We start from the raw sequence: 19,660 nt of genomic DNA on the forward strand, positions 1-19,660 counted from the left end.
AAAGATGAAACCTTTATTAAAGCTCTTCTATCAACAGAATCGAATGCTTGCTCATAATCTATAAAACTGAGGACCAAATGTGTTTGAAAACGCAGGCACTTCTCAATTATTAGCCTAAGAGTGAAAATTTGGTCGACACATCCTCTACCTTTTCTAAAACTGCACTGTTCTTCTCTTAAAACATTGTGTACGGCATCTCTCAGTCTAAAAAGTATCATATTACTAAGTAATTTACTACCTACAGAGACCAGACTAATGCCTTGGCCACACTCACTTTTATCACCTTTCTTATAAAGTGGCTTAATTAAGGTTTTCCTAAAATCGTTAGGTACTTCCCCTTTTTCAAAAATCATATTCATAATCTTTAGTAACTTATTTCTAACTTCAGAGCCATCGTATTTAAGAAACTCCTTGACCATACAATCAGCACCTGGAGCTTTATTATTTTTTAATCCTTTTAACTCTGTTGCTAATACTTCTTCATAAAAAAATCTTCCTACACATCCAAGATATCACAAACTTTTTCATTTCCCTGTATGTCTTTTCGCGCAACTATATCTCAGTTTAGAAAATTCTCAAACTGTCCGGCCCATTCCTCTTTAGTTTTTTCCTTATTACTAAGTGTGGCCCTATTTCTGTCTTTATCTGGGCCAGGTCGAGATTGACTAATCTCTCTCATTTTGCTGAAATATCAGTACAATATTTTACCATTATACCGTCTAGCTGCATCTTCCAGATCCTCGGCAATTTAATCCTTGGTCTCCACTTTGCACCTCCTTAGTCCATATTTTAATGCTTTCTCCGCTTTCTTTACATTCCTTTTGTTTTTGTATGATCTATCACTCAGATAATTCTTGTACAAGTCCTTTCTCCTTTCTATTAAACATAAAGCTTTGTCACTGATATGCTTAGGTGCAGTTCTAGCTTTTCTCCCTAATACACCTTCAGCGACATCACAAATTATTTTTCTAAAATTATTCCAACCATCTTCCACATTATCAAATTTTAAACTTTCAAGTTTAGTATTCAACTGTTCCTGGAAAGTTTCTCTCAAATTCTCATCCTGGAGTCTACCAACATCATAACTTCCTAGGAGGTAGTTACCCTTCCGATATTTCAGCTTTAAATTAACCTTTGACACTACTAGATGCTGATCTTTACTTGTAATATCAATAACGGCACTCCTATATACCCTAGTACCTTGTATTGATCCTGCCAGTCTTCGGTTTACTATAACATAATCAATAAGGTTTACTGTCTTACCATCACGTGAATACCATGTTAACTTATAAGCCATTTTATGACCAAACACCGTATTGATTATAACTAGATTGTTATACCTACAAAATTGCAAAAGTCTGTATCCATTACTGTTTTCTTTTCCTACACCAAATTTACCTACGCTAGGATACCATCATCCCTATTTCTACCGACCTGGGCGTTAAAATCTCCCAGTAACAACATCATATTTTTACCTGGGACCCTGTCTATATGCTCCTGTAACTGTAAGTAAAATTCATCTGAGTCACAAGTATCTGCGTCAGTTGGTTCTACAGGGGTGTATACTACTATAACTGATACCCTGAACTTTTTAGTCATAAAATGAACAATTAGTATTCTAGTATTAATACCTTCCCAGCCTAAACAAGACTTAGCAGCTTCCTTATTCATCATGAGACCTACTCCCTGTCTCTGTAACCCATCCTTCCTGCCTGAGTAAACAAATTCTATATCACCTAATTTCATGCTTCCTACCCCTGGGATATGAGTTTCTGAAACTCCTAATAAATCCAGTTCGAATCGTCTGAATTCGTCAGTCAAAATGTAGATACGATAGTCATTTTTTAAGGTCGTAACATTCATGTTCTTTAAATCATTGAAATTATTTTTGCCTCAGGAAAAGCAATGATCCCGGATACCAGTGCAGGACGGGGATCAAATATCTTCTCAAGTCTACACCGAAGTGCTTAAGTCGGCTTAGAACCGGACAGCAAGAAGTCCCTGGGACCTCCATGAATGGAGGCTTTGTGCAATCCTGGGCCCATGCTGGTCACAACATGGTTTTCAGCACTTGGCGATGCTCTTCTATCAACAAGAGTCGAAATCCTGCACAGACAATCTCAAGCCTATTACCTCCGACTCATTATATATTCATGCCTACAAATATTATGCTACTACGGGGAGGCAGCCCATAATAGATAAATTAGCTAGGAAGAAGTTTTTCAGCCCGAAGACGCCCGTCAAAACATACCAAGCCCAGAAAGATTGTTCATTAGTCAGAAACCCATGCGAATGCTGTGTCATTTACTAGGCTATAATTTCCTCGAGGGGTGCCACTCCTCAAGTGGGAATAGAGTTGACCGCAAGGTCCCCAGTCTTGCCGGTATCCCGAAAGGGTCCAGGCAGCCCTTTGCAGAGGCCGTTGTCCATAGATCTGATTCTTACGCCCCGCCGCAGTTGTCCTCCTATAGACAATTCTCCCGCGAGGGTGTTCTGCATCACCATGCAATTTAACCCATTACTGGTAGAAGCTTTGTAACTCATGGGACTTGTGGACAGACCAGTGGGCCCTTTTGAGTGTACATTTGAGGGGCCTTCTTCCTCCTCCGCCTGAATTTATGACCCCGGACGAGGGTGCCCCAGTTTCTATTATGGACCCCAGGGACAAGGTCCCCCCTTGGTCCTTCCCTCCTATGGTGGTAACCTACATATATCTAGGGCATTCCCCTGTCACCGCCCGGGAACACGCTGAAAGGCATTGGGGAGCTCAGGAACATTAGACTGAAATTAATTAAAAATATTGAGTTTCCTTTGAACATGGAGAATGATATATTTTTCTGTATGACTTTTAAAACATCAAATTATTATAGAGAAGTATGAATAAAGTTATGCCGAAGACTTTTTGATTTTTTTATGTAATATAACTCAACACTAGCTTGTAAAACTAATGTCTAGCCGAATTTATTGATTTAATTCAACATTAGCTTGTAAAACTAATGTAAAAATTAAGATAAAATTAATATCTAGCCTGTTTTATTGATTTACTTAAGCATTAGCCGGTAAAACTAACGTCTAGCCTAATTTATTCATTTAATTCAACATTTGCTAGCAAAACTAACGTCTAGCCTAGTCTATCGCTGAACTTCAAGATTAGCTTGTAAAACTAATGTCTAGCCTAATTTATTGATTCACTTCAACATTAGCTTGCAAAACTAATGTAAAACCAATATCTAGCTTAATTTATTGATTTACTTGAACATTAGCTTGTAAAACTAATGTAAAACTAATGTCTAGCCTAATTTATTGATTCACTTCAACATTAGCTTGCAAAATTAATGTCTAGCCTAATTTATTGATTTACTTCAATATTAGCTTGCAAAACTAATGTCTAACCTAATTTATTGATTTACTTCAATATTAGCCGGCTAAACTAACGTCTAGCCTAATTTTTTCATTTAATTCAACATTTGCTTCCAAAACTAACGTCTAGCCCAGTTTATGGATTTACTTCAAGATAAGCGTGCAAAACTAATATCTAGCCTAGTTTATTGATTTAATTTAACATTAGCTTGTGAAACTAATGTCTAGCCTAATTTACTGATTCACTTCAACATTAGCATGCAAAACTGATGTAAAACTAATATCTAGCCTAATTTATTGATTTATTTCAACATTAGCTTGTGAAACTAATGTCTAGCCTAATTAATTGATTTACTTCAACATTAGCTTGTAAAACCAATATCTAGCCTAATTTATTGATTCACTTCAACATTAGCTTGCAAAACTGATGTAAAACCAATATCTAGCTTAATTTATTGATTCACTTCAACTTTAGCTTGCAAAACTAATGTAAAACTAATATCTAGCCTGATTTATTGATTTACTTCAACATTAGCTTGCAAAACTAATGTAAAACTGATGTCTAGCCTTATTTATTGATTCATTTCAACATTTTCTTGCAAAACTAATGTAAAATTAATGTCTAGCCTAATTTATTGATTCACTTCAACATTAGCTTGCAAAACTGATGTAAAACTAATGTCTAGCCTAATTTATTGATTTACTTCAACATTAGCTTGTAAAACTAATGTAAAAAACTAAAGTAAAATTAATGTCTAGCCTAATTTATTGATTCACTTCAACATTAGCTTGCAAAACTAATGTAAAACTCATGTCTAGCCTAATTTATTGATTTACTTCAATATTAGCTTGTAAAACTGAAGTAAAATTAATGTCTAGCCTAATTTGTTGATTTACTTCAACATTAGCTTGAAAAACTAATGTAAAACTAATGTCTAGCCTAATTTATTGATTTACTTCAACATTAGCTTGTAAAACTAATGTAAAACTAATGTCTAGCCTAATTTGTTGATTTACTTCAACATTAGCTTGCAAAACTAATGTAAAACTAATGTCTAGCCTAATTTGTTGATTTACTTCAACATTAGCTTGCAAAACTAATGTAAAACTAATGTCTAGCCTAATTTGTTGATTTACTTCAACATTAGCTTGCAAAACTGATGTAAAACTAATGTCTAGCCTAATTTGTTGATTTACTTCAACATTAGCTTGCAAAACTAATGTAAAACTAATGTCTAGCCTAATTTGTTGATTTACTTCAACATTAGCTTGCAAAACTAATGTAAAACTAATGTCTATCGTGATTTATTGATTTACTTCAACACTAGCTTGTAAAACTAATGTAAAACTTATGTCTAGCCTAATTTATTGAATTATTTCAACATTAGCTTGTCAAACTAATGTCTAGCCTAATTTGTTGATTCACTTTAAAATTAGTTTGCAAAACTAATGTAAAACTAATATCTAGCCTAACTTATTAATTTACTACAACATTAGCTTGTAAAACTAATGTCTAGACTAATTTGTTGATTTACTTCAACATTAGCTTGCAAAACTAATGTAAAACTAATGTCTAGCCTAATTTGTTGATTTACTTCAACATTAGCTTGCAAAACTAATGTAAAACTAATGTCTAGCCTAATTTGTTGATTTACTTCAACATTAGCTTGCAAAACTAATGTAAAACTAATGTCTAGCCTAATTTGTTGATTTACTTCAACATTAGCTTGCAAAACTGATGTAAAACTAATGTCTAGCCTAATTTGTTGATTTACTTCAACATTAGCTTGCAAAACTAATGTAAAACTAATGTCTAGCCTAATTTGTTGATTTACTTCAACATTAGCTTGCAAAACTAATGTAAAACTAATGTCTATCGTGATTTATTGATTTACTTCAACACTAGCTTGTAAAACTAATGTAAAACTAATATCTAGCCTAATTTATTGATTTATTTGAATATTAGCTGGTCAAATGAATATCTAGCCTAATTTATTGATTTGCTACAACATTAGCTTGCAAAACTAATGCCTAGCCTTAATTACTGATTTATTTGAACATCTGCGTACAAAGCCAATATAAAATGAATGTCTAGCCTAATTTATTGATTCAATTGAGTATTAACTTACAAAACTAATGCAAAATGACTATCATTTCTAATGTATTGATTTACTTCAGTATTGGATGGTAAAATTAATGTCCATCCTTATCTATTGATTCATTTCAACATTAACTGGCAAAACTAATGTAAAACGAATGTCTATCCTTATTCACCTATTTACTTCAACATTGGTTTATATAGCCAATATAAAACTAATATCTAGCTTAGTTTATCAATCCACTTCAGTATAAAGTTACAAAACTAATGTAAAACTACTATCATGCATAATGTATTGATTTACTTCAGTATTGGATGGTAAAATTAATGTTTAGCCTAATTTGTTGATTTACTTAAACATTAGCTGGCAAAACTAATGTCTAGCCTAATTTATTGATTTACTTCAACATTAGCTTGCAAAACTAATGTCTAGCCTAATTTATTGATTTACTTCAACATTAGCTTGCAAAACTAATGTAAAACTAATGTCTAGCCTAATTTGTTGATTTACTTCAACATTAGCTTGCAAAGCTAATGTAAAACTAATTTCTAGCCTAATCTATTGATTCATTCCAGCATTAGCTTGCAAAACTAATATAAAACGAATTCCTAGCCTAAATTATTGATTTTCTTCAATATTAACTTGTATAACTAATATAAAACTAATGTCTAGCCTAATTTATTGATTTACTTCAACATTAGCTTGTAAAACTAATATAAAAGTAATATTTAGCCTAATTTATTGATTCACTTGAACATTAGCTTGCAAAACTAATGTAAAATGACTGTCAAGCCTTATTTATTGATTTACGTCAATATCAGCTTCTAAAACTAATGTCTAGCCTTACTTATCGATTTATTTGAATATTAACTTGCATAACTAATGTAAAACTAATGCCTATCGTGATTTATTGATTTACTCCAACATTAGCTTGCAAAGCTAAAATAAAATTCATGCCTAGCATTAACTATTTATTCACTCGAGTATCAAGTTACATATCTGCTATAAAACGACTATCAATACTTATGTATAGATTCAATTCAACATTATATGCCAAAATTAATGTCCAGACAAATTAGGCGATTCAATTCAATATTTGCATATATAACTGATATAAAACTGATGTCTAGTCTAATTTATTGATTCCCTTCAATATTAACTTGTATAACTAATGTAAAACTAATGTCTAGCCTAATTTCTTGATTTACTTCAACATTAGCTTGCAAAACTAATGTAAAACTAATGTCTAGCCTAATTTGTTGATTTACTTCAACATTAGCTTGCAAAACTGATGTAAAACTAATGTCTAGCCTAATTTGTTGATTTACTTCAACATTAGCTTGCAAAACTAATGTAAAACTAATGTCTAGCCTAATTTGTTGATTTACTTCAACATTAGCTTGCAAAACTAATGTAAAACTAATGTCTATCGTGATTTATTGATTTACTTCAACACTAGCTTGTAAAACTAATGTAAAACTCATGTCTAGCCTAATTTATTGATTCACTTCAACATTAGCTTGCAAAACTAAGTAAAACTTATGTCTCGCCTGATTTATTGATTTACTTCAACATTAGCTTGCAAAACTGATGTAAAACTTATGTCTCGCCTGATTTATTGATTTACTTCAACATTAGCTTGCAAAACTGATGTAAAACTAATGTCTAGCCTAATTTGTTGATTTACTTCAACATTAGCTTGCAAAACTAATGTAAAACTAATGTCTAGCCTAATTTGTTGATTTACTTCAACATTAGCTTGCAAAACTAATGTGAAACTAATGTCTAGCCTAATTTGTTGATTTACTTCAACATTAGCTTGCAAAACTAAGTTAAAACTAATGTCTAGCCTAATTTGTTGATTTACTTCAACATTAGCTTGCAAAACTGATGTAAAACTAATGTCTAGCCTAATTTGTTGATTTACTTCAACATTAGCTTGCAAAACTGATGTAAAACTAATGTCTAGCCTAATTTGTTGATTTACTTCAACATTAGCTTGCAAAACTGATGTAAAACTAATGTCTAGCCTAATTTGTTGATTTACTTCAACATTAGCTTGCAAAACTAATGTAAAATTCATGTCTAGCCTAATTTATTGATTCACTTCAACATTAGCTTGCAAAACTACTGTAAAACTAATATCTAGCCTAATTTATTGATTCACTTCAACATTAGCTTGCAAAACTAATGTGTAGCCTAATTTATTGATTTACTTCAACATTAGCTTGTAAAACTAATGTCTAGCCTAATTTATTGATTTACTTCAACATTAGCTTGTAAAACTAATGTCTCGTCTGATTTATTGATTTACTTCAACATTAGCTTGCAAAACTAATGTTAAAAAAAACAACCAATGTAATCTTTTTTTAATATACATTTACTATTATTATATTAGAGTCTATTTAATCTACTAATCTAATCTACATCTAATCTAATCTAATCACACTAATCTAATCTAATCTAACTGATGTAAAACTAATGTCTCGCCTGATTTATTGATTTACTTCAACATTAGCTTGCAAAACTAATGTAAAACTAATGTCTATCGTGATTTATTGATTTACTTCAACACTAGCTTGTAAAACTAATGTAAAACTCATGTCTAGCCTAATTTATTGATTTACTTCAACATTAGCTTGTAAAACTAATGTCTAGCCTAATTTGTTGATTTACTTCAACATTAGCTTGCAAAACTAATGTAAAACTAATGTCTAGCCTTATTTATTGATTCATTTCAACATTTTCTTGCAAAACTAATGTAAAATTAATGTCTAGCCTAATTTATTGATTCACTTCAACATTAGCTTGCAAAACTGATGTAAAACTAATGTCTAGCCTAATTTATTGATTTACTTCAACATTAGCTTGTAAAACTAATGTAAAAAACTAAAGTAAAATTAATGTCTAGCCTAATTTATTTATTCACTTCAACATTAGCTTGCAAAACTAAGTAAAACTTATGTCTCGCCTGATTTATTGATTTACTTCAACATTAGCTTGCAAAACTGATGTAAAACTAATGTCTAGCCTAATTTGTTGATTTACTTCAACATTAGCTTGCAAAACTAATGTAAAACTAATGTCTAGCCTAATTTGTTGATTTACTTCAACATTAGCTTGCAAAACTAATGTAAAACTAATGTCTAGCCTAATTTTTTGATTTACTTCAACATTAGCTTGCAAAACTAATGTAAAACTAATGTCTAGCCTAATTTGTTGATTTACTTCAACATTAGCTTGCAAAACTGATGTAAAACTAATGTCTAGCCTAATTTGTTGATTTACTTCAACATTAGCTTGCAAAACTGATGTAAAACTAATGTCTAGCCTAATTTGTTGATTCACTTCAACATTAGCTTGCAAAACTAATGTAAAATTAATGTCTAGCCTAATTTATTGATTTACTTCAACATTAGCTTGTAAAACTAAATTAAAATTAATATCTAGCATAATTTATTGATTTACTTCAGCATTAGCTTGTAAAATTAATTTCTAGCCAAATGTATTGATTTATTTAAGTATTAACTTGTAAAACTAACGTCTAGCCTAATTTTTTGTTTTACTTCAACATTAGCTTGTAAAACTCACGTCTAGCCTAATTTATGGATTTACTTCAACATAAGCTTGTAAAACTAATGTAAAAAAAAACAACCAATGTAATCTTTTTTTAATATACATTTACTATTATTATATTAGAGTCTATTTAATCTACTAATCTAATCTACATCTAATCTAATCTAATCACACTAATCTAATCTAATCTAACTGATGTAAAACTAATGTCTCGCCTGATTTATTGATTTACTTCAACATTAGCTTGCAAAACTAATGTAAAACTAATGTCTATCGTGATTTATTGATTCACTTCGACATTAGCTTGTAAAACTAATTTAAAACTAATATCTAGCCTAATTTATTAATTAACTTCAACATTAGCTTGTAAAACTAATTTGTAGCCTAATTTATTGACTTACTTCAACATTAGCTTGTAAAACTAGTGTGTAGCCTAATTTATTGATTTACTTCAACATTAGCCTGTAAAAATTATGTCTAGCCTAATTTATTGAATTATTTCAACATTAGCTTGTCAAACTAATGTCTAGCCTAATTTGTTGATTCACTTTAAAATTAGTTTGCAAAACTAATGTAAAACTAATGTCTATCGTGATTTATTGATTTACTTCAACACTAGCTTGTAAAACTAATGTAAAACTCATATCTAGCCTAATTTATTGATTCACTTCAACATTAGCTTGCAAAACTAACATCTAGCCTAATTTATTGATTTACTTCAGCATTAGCCTGTAAAACTAATTTCTAGCCAAATGTATTGATTTATTTCAGCATTAGCTTGTAAAACTAACGTCTAGCCTAATTTATTGTTTTACTTCAACATTAGCTTGTAAAACTAACGTCTAGCCTAATTTATTGATTTACTTCAACATTAGCTTGTAAAACTAATGTTAAAAAAAACAACCAATGTAATCTTTTTTTAATATACATTTACTATTATTATATTAGAGTCTATTTAATCTACTAATCTAATCTACATCTAATCTAATCTAATCACACTAATCTAATCTAATCTAACTGATGTAAAACTAATGTCTCGCCTGATTTATTGATTTACTTCAACATTAGCTTGTAAAACTGATGTAAAACTAATGTCTAGCCTGTTTTATTGATTCACTTCAACACCAGCTTGTAAAACTAATATAAAACTAATGTCAAGCCTTCTTTATTGATTCACTTCAGTATCAGCTTGTAAAACTAATGTCTAGCCTAATTTATTGATTAACTTCAACATTAGCTTATAAAAATAATGTTAAAAAAACAACCAATGTAATCTTTTTTTAATATACATTTACTATTATTATATTAGAGTCTATTTAATCTACTAATCTAATCTGCTTAATTAAATTAGTCTGAAAGATGGTTTACAACTAATTTGAAGTAGATTAACGCCCAAAAATGGCACGAATATTCCGTGAATGCCCTACGAATGGCATACCACAGTTGTTAATTTCCACCCAGTATACCTAGAGGAAACACTCCAATCTAAACACCCCGAGAGTAGCTCCTGTGACCTCATAGAGATTCAAAAGAAAAAGGGCTGGGTACTTGTATGATAAACCCCCTACCACCCAAGTTTTCATTGATGGATTATAGAACCGTTTTTTTCGTTTGTTTCTTTCAGCTTAGCCTGCGACAAGACAAAGAGAAGTGACGGAATAGGTGGGAAATATATAATTTGGGCTATATATTTGCACATTAGGGGGGGGGGGTAAAGTATTTGGAAAGTGAGAAGCTAGAAAACAATTCTTACTACATATAATGCATAATAATTGTACCTAATACATTAGGCATGCAGATCCGCTATATTTTACCCCCCCCCCTAATTTGGAAATATATTTGTCAATTTATATGCAAATATATTATATTCTTAGCTTACTTTGGTATATGCCATTAGGATTGAGCGTCAGAGAGACATATTTGAAGTATATTAGGTAGGGGGTAAATCATACAAGTACCATGGGCTGAATAGTTTTGACTGAAAAACCCACTTCACGCCAAACAGAAGAAGCTCCCTGTATGACCATTTCGTCAAGAAGTCCGGTAGAAACTCCTGGCTGAAAAACAGATATGTGGAAGGCCTGTCAGAAGTTAGGTTGCATCAATATTTTAGAGACTCATCCCTCAAAAAGGTTTGCTAGAGGGAAGTCAATCCCCAACTCTTTGGTACATTTCTAGTTGTCAGTGTTTTGACATAATCAACTTCGATTGATCAGGATTGATCTTAACCTTCCTTTGTTAATTCACATATGTGTTACATTTGAGAATCATTATTAACGCTCTGCCATATGATATTAGCTTATTTTGTTATTGTTTTTTTTATTTTTTATTTTTTTATTTCTTGGTTTTTTCTTTCTTTTCTTCTTTTATTTTTCTTACTTTAATATTTTTTATGATACTTTTTCCTATCCACAGTTTCACCATTCCCAAAGTCTGAGAGCATTCCCTTTTATGAGCCACTTCTTCGGGCAAGAGTTTATAAACGTATAAAAGTTCAAATTTATAAACGTGAAAGGTCAAACCTGTTTTTCCACGGATTTTGGGTGTTATCGATTAAAAAAAAGATTTATATTATTTAAGAAAGCTTTTGAATGTGCTTTCGTAGACTAAATTTAAAAAGTAAAAATGCCAAAAAGCTTGTTCTGTTTTTTTATGTAACAACTTTCAAATAGTATTTTTTTTTAATTGTTGCAGTTTCAAGGAAAATGCTTCAAAAAACTAATTAAAGAGCGTTAGGGAAAAAAGATTCTTATTGTATGTTTGATTTCGACATAAACAGTTCAATTAGAGGTACATATTCTGGCTTTTGAGCAAAAAAAGGAAAGGAATTTGTGTTTTAGCTTTAAAAAAAGGACTAATCATAATCAATAAATATTTAAAAAAAGGTAGCTAGTGCAGTTTTGTAATAGTATTTAAGTGGAGTTTAGTAGTACCCTTATTATTTGGGTAATTAGTGTTTTTGGATAACTCATTCTTAGCTATTTTAGCAATTGGTAGTGTTTTTTAATAGATTTTTGTTGTTTCAAACAAATTAAAAAAAAATCTGTGAGCTAAAGCAATGAGCACTAAAAATAATCTGACTGCAGTTTTTAGCTCAGCGCGTAAAACAGCACTAAAAAAAAATTAATCGCTAAAGTTTATTTTGAAAACAATTTCAGAGCACTCACATTTGGTGTCCCCAAGTCGACTGAGCCTAGCATAGCTGCGCATGTTCCTCCACCTCAATCTTCTCAAAGCTTCAGTCTTTAATTCCGTCTTAAATGTTGTATTTTCAAATAAAGATAAAGCCTGGATCACACCTTGTTGGAAAAGGCAGGTCCGGTTTGTCAGCTCTAAAATGTGTCGCGTATTGGGACTGTTGGATGCACCGCTTTTCTTTTGGTGCATATGACAGAAGTATCTGTTTTCGTTAGAAAATATATTATTGTGGCTTCAGGGTAATCCCTTTTTTCTAACATTTTATTCTTGATGCTTTCAAGTTAGCCCTTTTTTCTTTTTGATTCTGTTTGTTTTTTGTATTTTCTTAGTGTTAAATACACATAACTTATTTGTATATCCTCCCATGCTAGTGTTCTCTTTGAAAAAAAAAAAAAAACAATGGAAGAGAAGACTTAATAATTCCTCCTGGGTAGTTACCGAATAATGTTCTATTTTGCTTATTTTTCAAGCAGCATGCCTTTCTTTTTGTAGCAATCCCACCTCCAGCCCCAGCACCTCTTCCTGGACCCAATCCTGCAATGGTAAGACCAATGGGGCCGAATGGTATGGTCCCAGGACCAGTAATGGGACAAGTAGGTGGACCAATGGCACGTCCTATGGCACCAATGGCTCCTATGGCAGGAGTTCCAATGATGGGACCAGGTGGTCATATGCCTATGATGGGTAAGTAACATTGACACCAACACTGTGGGCATGATACCACATCACTGGGATGGGTAGGTTACCATAGACTGGTGATTTGTTTCAAAGAATTTGCTAGAAAGCCTTGAAAAGGGGTTGTTTTGATGCCAATGGATTAATTTTAGGACACATTTTCCATCACTTATTCTAACTTATTCTAATTCCATCACTTATCATAGTGTTCCTGAGAAAGTCCCTAGACGGTCATCAAGAAAGAGTAAGACAAGACCAATTGAGCAATGATAGAAAAAATATGAGAGACAAATGGTATGTATTGTACAGGACTTCCTGAAGAAATGCAATTTATTTCCAAGGTCGGAGAAGGGTTAAAACGGTTTAGGAACCCGCTTCCCTGGATGTAATTAACTGGTTCCTCTAATTAAGAATTGTACTATAATTTCGATGATTTACCAAGTTTGGTCAAGCAATAGACTAGGCCTGTAGATTGGAATTCTCTTCTTATATGACTGATGGTATTTGCTGCTTCATGGACAGTGTTTATGTTGTTTGCAGTATGCCTCCTAGTGTTCCTCTGTAAAGCTAAATTGTCGAGAAAACTAGAAAACAAGCTGTCTTATTGATCAGGATTCTTAGGTGATCCAGTTTGGCCAATTCCTGCCTTAGTAGGAGCAAGTCAATAAAAAAAACGAGTCAATATAAAGATGAAAGATGTGGAGTTCATTTAGATATCAGCGAGTCCTTCTGAACTCTCTGCTCAGAAATGAGTTGCCGAGAAAGTTTGGAGACAGACGGACGAGCTGAATCTCTGTCTCTACCGGTTCTTTTTCATAAGTTGTTGTGTCCAAAACGCCAGCTTTTGTGAAAAGCATCATATCGAACTTAGGTCGGGCTGAAAATATCTCCTGAACTGAACACCTAGTTGTCACTTAGTGCAGTTGATTGACTTAGCTATAACTTTAGTATGTTGAGTGTGGCAAAACAACTGCACTCCTTTGATCATCAGCACAACTGTACTTGATGAAACATGATTGTATCGCTACCTATAGCCGCTGGTTGTTCAGAAGCCTCAACGACAACTTTCAAGACGAACTGCTCATTGCTGTGAAGTTGGAGCTATCCGCTCTAAGCCTTATGAAGGCTTCGATCGAAGGAGTCACGCAGCGGCTCTTTTCGGGCACAGTAATTTTCTGTCGTGGTCAAAGTGCTGTTCGATTGAATATTCGTGTCTTTTATGATGGGAGGACTAATATTACACATCTTAAAGATTCAAAAAGATTGAGGGACTTTTCTGGGGATTGTGAGATTTCGTATTTTTACCAGGGCTGCTTCGAGCGTCAACATGTTACTAGAGAGGCCCTTTCTCTAGGTACTGAAATCTCACTATCGCTTTTAAGGTCTTGATCATATAATTCCGAGCTACTATCACCATCATTACTCCTGCCGTTAATCCAGTTTCTTCGACGTCATCATCTCGGATAATAAGATCAGGAAAGTATTCTCGTTCGGCTCTATCTACGTTGTCGTCAAATTGTGAAGTGAATCCCGAATCGTTTAGGTGGAAACTCTTCAAATCTCCCTGGTCTTTGTATTGTCATAGATTAAGGGCATTAGCAACCCCATTGGGGGCGAGAAATACGGGGAGTATGAATGGCACCGTCGTAAATTCTGTTCGTTATTGAGATTTTACAGTAAAGTTTAGCACTCCAAAAAACTTTGGAAAAATCTAACAAAATGGCGAAATTATAAGATTTATAATTTAATAAGTTTATCGGATTTGATCCTAATATATATCCGCGTGTGAAATATATAACTGCGAAAAATAAAATTTAGCGTTGATTTTAGGATTGAATGGTATTTTTTCACCTATTTCAACTAACAAAAAATAAGAAACAACTTTTCACTTTAAGGGTTCTTTTAATGTACATTAATTTTCATAGTGGCAAATCTTTTCTTCAGAACGCGCACAGACAGCGCTATTCGCTAAATAGCAGCCTCTGCTAGAATCGTTGCTAGACTGCGCTGTGATGCTATTCGCAATCAAAACTCATAACATGAGGGAAAACGAGTCGAAGAAGAACAGAAACAGTCAAAATGGCAATGGTAAAACCGAACAGTAACGGTACAGAAAAACGGCCTCCTCTTTCCAGTTTTTTTTTTCCCCGCCCTCACTTCCCTCCCAAAAACATAAACGAAAACGCTAGAAAAAAACAAACAGAAAGAAATACTTGAAAGAATGCAAGTACATCTCTTATTTTGAAAGAATAGTTTTGTGTTGTATTAGCTTTGTATGAATTTAAAATTAATTAATTTGTTTTTAACCTTGTCAAACTAAAACTACTTGTGCTACTCCCACAGATCCTGTTTTATTTTCTTATTTCTCTCTTACTTCCATTCCTACGTCTTCTTTTTTATGAATTGGAAGCAGTATAAATGCCAAACCATTTTTATCTTCATAAAATATTAGGCCTGTTTTGTCCAACTCAAGCTGCTGAAATTTCGCTTCTCTAGGACAAAAAAAGAAAAGTTGTTCAAATCCTTCAGTTTTCTGGCGGTTTTACTATCATTAAATATCTTTCTTTTGTGGTCAGAGAAGTAAAGAGTCTCCTCTTCTTTCTCTTTTCTTCTTCGTCATCTTGCTCCTTTATTTCTCGTCATTATTTCTTTCTTTCGGCCGCGTATCTTTTGCTTGGATAAGAAAAATGTTTTTGGGACTAATCTTTGAAGTATCTTTGTATTGATAACTAGGTATTTAAAAATTTAGTTTTTCATTAGCGGATTGTGTTCAAAAATTGGTTCCATCCGGGATCGAACCGGAGACCTTCTGCGTGTAAAGCAGACGTGATAACCACTACACTATGGAACCTTGTTAATATGAAGAATATAAGGGTTTGCTAGACAAAAATATGGAAAAATTTAATATTTCAAAATACAAACATGACACATCACCCCATATGTGTTGAGCCGACTTTAGTTTGGTATTTTAAGCAAACTTGAGTAACTATATTGGGCCAGCGCATATCAGTCCACAATTGCCTATAGAAATTGCCACATAAATACTGCTCTTGATCCTAGATCCTTCATGAAAACGTAGTCCACCCTTAGGTAAATTCGGTCCTGGTTGAAATACTAACCCGTTCCCATTGTTTATTCTGAAAAAAAAAAAAAAAATCAACGACTAAAGATAAAATATTTGGTGATGGTATATCACCCAATTTGGACAAATTTCACAAATTATCATGAATTTGGGATTTTCTACGATCTTTCTTTTGGTGGTTGTACAGCTGTTAGGATTTTTCCTATGCGTAAATTCCCTCTGTTGTTGCCACAGTTGAATCGGAAAAAGGGGCAAGCGAAATATTTTCTTGTTTAAAATCAAGCCCAACCAAGCGTTAGGTAACACCCAATATATCTGCAGCTGAACGTGGAGCAATGCAACGATCAACGGGGTCGTACAACCATTATGTTCAGTCGGGCTATTCAACAAGCACAGGCTTGTGGGAGAATAATTAAGTATTAGAAGTGATATTTTTAAATAAGAAAAAAGTAAGGATTCTATTGATATAAGAATAGTCAACTAAAGGAATAAATATATAACAGAATAGCATAGCTGAAATGGTCTTTCTAAAAACATGTTTATGTAGGTAAGTCAATTAACTAATAATTTGAAGTTTATGTAGATTATGGCAGTGTTAGTCTTTTGCTACAGCAATAAGCAAAGTTGCACTTTATAGCTCCATCATGATATATTCTATCGCTCATTTTATGCTGATTTTTTAAACACGCTTCTTGGCGCCCGCTATGTGTAGAACTACCCTACTGCATATGGAGTAGGTCTTTTAAAACAGTTCGTGATAACGAACTGTAATTAAGGAGCGACCCGACTCCATACTAACTGAAACTCTAAAAAACGGAATTTTGATACCAATAGATACATCAAAAGCATTGGATTTTTATGCTAATATCATATGTATAAGCTTCATCAAGTTTAGTCTTATCCATCAAAAGTTACGAGTCTGAAAAATTGCCTCATTTTCGAAAAAAGGGGGAAACGCCCACTAAAAGTGGTAGAATCTTAATGAAAATTAAACCATCAGAATGAAAATTGAACCATCAGATTCAGTGTAACTGTGGATGTTTCAAGCTCCTATCTACAAAAATATGGAATTTTGTATTTTTGCCGGAAGAAAGATCACGGATGCGAGTTTTTTTTTTCAGGGGTGATCGTATCGATCCAATAGTCCTAGAATATCGTGAGAGGGCTTATTCTAACTGAAATTAAAAGTAATTTTTAAGTAATTACTGGTGCCCATTTTAAGTGACCAACAAAATTGGAGGGCAACTTGGCCCCTTCCCACGCTCATTTTTTTCCCAAAGTCACCCAATTAAAATTTTGAAATATCCATTTTGTTTAGCATAGTAGAAAATCTAATGATGATGACTTAGTCCCCCACAATTACCGGAAATGCTTTCAAAAGAGCTATCTATTCTTATTAACGGCCTTTGGGATTCAGGAATTTGTGATTCGAACACAATTCGAACTTTAGCTTAAAAATCGAGGTATTGAATAGGGGGCGAACCCCTTCATATACGTAATAATTTCTGTTCGTTTTAAGTTTTATTATTGCTCCTTACTTTCAGTTGAAAAAAACTTGTTTTTTTTTTATTTAATTCACTAAAATTCGAGTTGCCGGGTTTTCCTAATTTCTTAAGACATATAAAGTTGTGTAAGTTTCCACTTAACCAAATTAAAGAGTCAAATTTAATTTTTAGTGTTCTTGGTATTTGAAGTGTTGTGGAGTGTTACTGTTTTTACAACCTATTCGCTTATGCCTTGACATCTTAACATGTATTTATTTTTGCTAGGTATGAGACCCATGATGAACCCCATGATGATGGGACAATTCCAGCAAAGACAGTGAACGAAATAACTAGACTTTTTTACAGCTATTATCCATTTTGTAAACTATACAATAAAATAGTCTTTTTTTCATGACGTGCCGAAAGTGTCTTCTTTGCGAATACTTTTAGGTCTATAGAAATGTTGCTGTCTTTCGTGAAACATTTTCTTTGGACTGAAAAAGAAAATGGACATTATTGGAAGTTGCCGGAACAGTTTATTTGCCAGATTTTGAGGGGGAATAGTTGATTCGAATTCAGGGAAGTATTTAAGCTAATCAGTCAATAATGTTACTTATAACTACTAGACAGATTCCATGAGAAAGCAGTCTTATGCCCTCACCCCCTACCAACCCAAACAAATATTCTTGGTTGAGAACCAGAGTACTGAACTCTCCGATTTCTATATAGTGAACATGCGACAACATCCTTGTTAAGCTTCTGTGTCCTGTCGCATTTTAAACATTATGTTCCAGACTCTTAAGATATCGAAAAAAAATTAAATGTTATTAAGTTTTCTTTAAGAAAAGTTTGCATATTTTTTTGAAAAAAAAACAAAAACAGGAGATTGAAATTATTTTTACTCCGACTGTTGAAGCATCTTCTAAATGTTCTGTTTATAAACCGAACAGAGCCAAAATTTTGACATTATTCTCTGTAATGGTAAGTTGAATAAGTAAAAATGGTAGCAAATGTCGAAAACTGAAAAAAAAAATAAAAAAGGAAAAATAAGTGAGTGAACTTGAAAAATTCATTTTACTGGCTATTTCAAGTTCCAAGGGTCCAGTTAGTTTTAGTAAACATAAAACATTTTCAAAAAGAAACATAAAGAAATAAGATACTACTTAAACTGTTTGATTGAACTTGATTTTAAATTAAAAAAAAAGTAAGGCTGAGCTTAAATATGACTACCTTAAGTATAATTATATATATAACTTAAATATGACTATAGCTTGAATATAACTTAAATATAAATATAACCAGAGCTGAAAGATAACTATATTATAATTATGATGGCCCCAAAACCGATTTCTAATACTACTTGATATTTATTGTGTGTTAAATTGGTTATTGTTATTATCAACCAGTTCGTGGTAACGAACTGTAAGTAAGGAATGATTTTTTTTTTTTTTTTTTTTTTTTTTTTTTTTTTTTGCCTGAAGAAAGACCACGGATGCGTGTTTATTTGTGTGTTTTTGTTGTTGTTTTTATCCAGGGGTGTTCGTATTGACCCAGTGGTCCTAGAGTATCGGGGGAGAGGGCTCAATCGAACGGAGATTAAAATATATAGTGCCATTTTTAAGCGACCAAAAAGATTGGAGGGCAAACAGGCCACCTCAAATGCCCATTTCCCCCCAAAATTGTCTGATCAAGATTTTGATATAGCCATTTTGTTCAACATAGTTGAAAGGCCTAACGACTATGCATTTGGAGATAGCATGACCCCCACACGGTCCCTAGGGAAAATTCTTAAAGTAATAAACTTTGCCCATTGTTTACGTATAGTATTTGTTATTGGGAAGTATGCACACATTTTTCGGGTGGGGGAGGGATGAATTTTCTGCTGGGCCGATGGTCCACAGGGAAAATTTTCCACGGAGAGGGAAGTTTCCAGGGGGTGAACTTTTCAGTGGAAATCTAACTCTGGGGGAATTTGCCAGGGTTACTATACAAAATTCTTTTTATATGTCATGATTTCTCTTTGCCGACTCAATTTTACGCGTTGAGACGTTAAGGATAATTGTCCGGGGTAAATTTTTACCAGCATTGAATTGTCTAGTGGATATTTCCATGGGGAAGAGGGATTTTTTCGTGGAGGTGGAGCCAGATTTCCTTGCATTATTTAAAAAACGGTCATAAATTAAAGG

General features: G+C 32.9%; 1 protein-coding gene and 1 non-coding gene across 2 annotated transcripts in view; one reads left to right on the forward strand and one right to left on the reverse strand.

The window, feature by feature from the left end:
• Positions 1-17,884, forward strand: part of LOC148956178 (U1 small nuclear ribonucleoprotein C-like) — a 29,548-nt gene extending 11,664 nt beyond the window's left edge. Inside the window, exons 4-5 of the mRNA XM_089094352.1 lie at positions 12,726-12,917; positions 17,760-17,884. Of these exons, the coding sequence (XP_088950478.1) occupies positions 12,726-12,917; positions 17,760-17,815 (248 nt within the window). The 3' untranslated portion in view covers positions 17,816-17,884. The remainder of the gene's footprint in view (positions 1-12,725; positions 12,918-17,759) is intronic.
• TRNAV-UAC (transfer RNA valine (anticodon UAC)) lies at positions 15,687-15,759 on the reverse strand. Its single transcript has one exon. It is a non-coding gene; the product is annotated as a tRNA-Val (tRNA).
• Positions 17,885-19,660: the final 1,776 nt, after the last annotated feature.

This window comes from Artemia sp. Qi Xiang Cuo, chromosome 1 (genome assembly GCF_049724085.1).
Source record: "Artemia sp. Qi Xiang Cuo chromosome 1, ASM4972408v1, whole genome shotgun sequence".
Lineage (NCBI taxonomy): Eukaryota > Metazoa > Arthropoda > Branchiopoda > Anostraca > Artemiidae > Artemia > Artemia sp. Qi Xiang Cuo.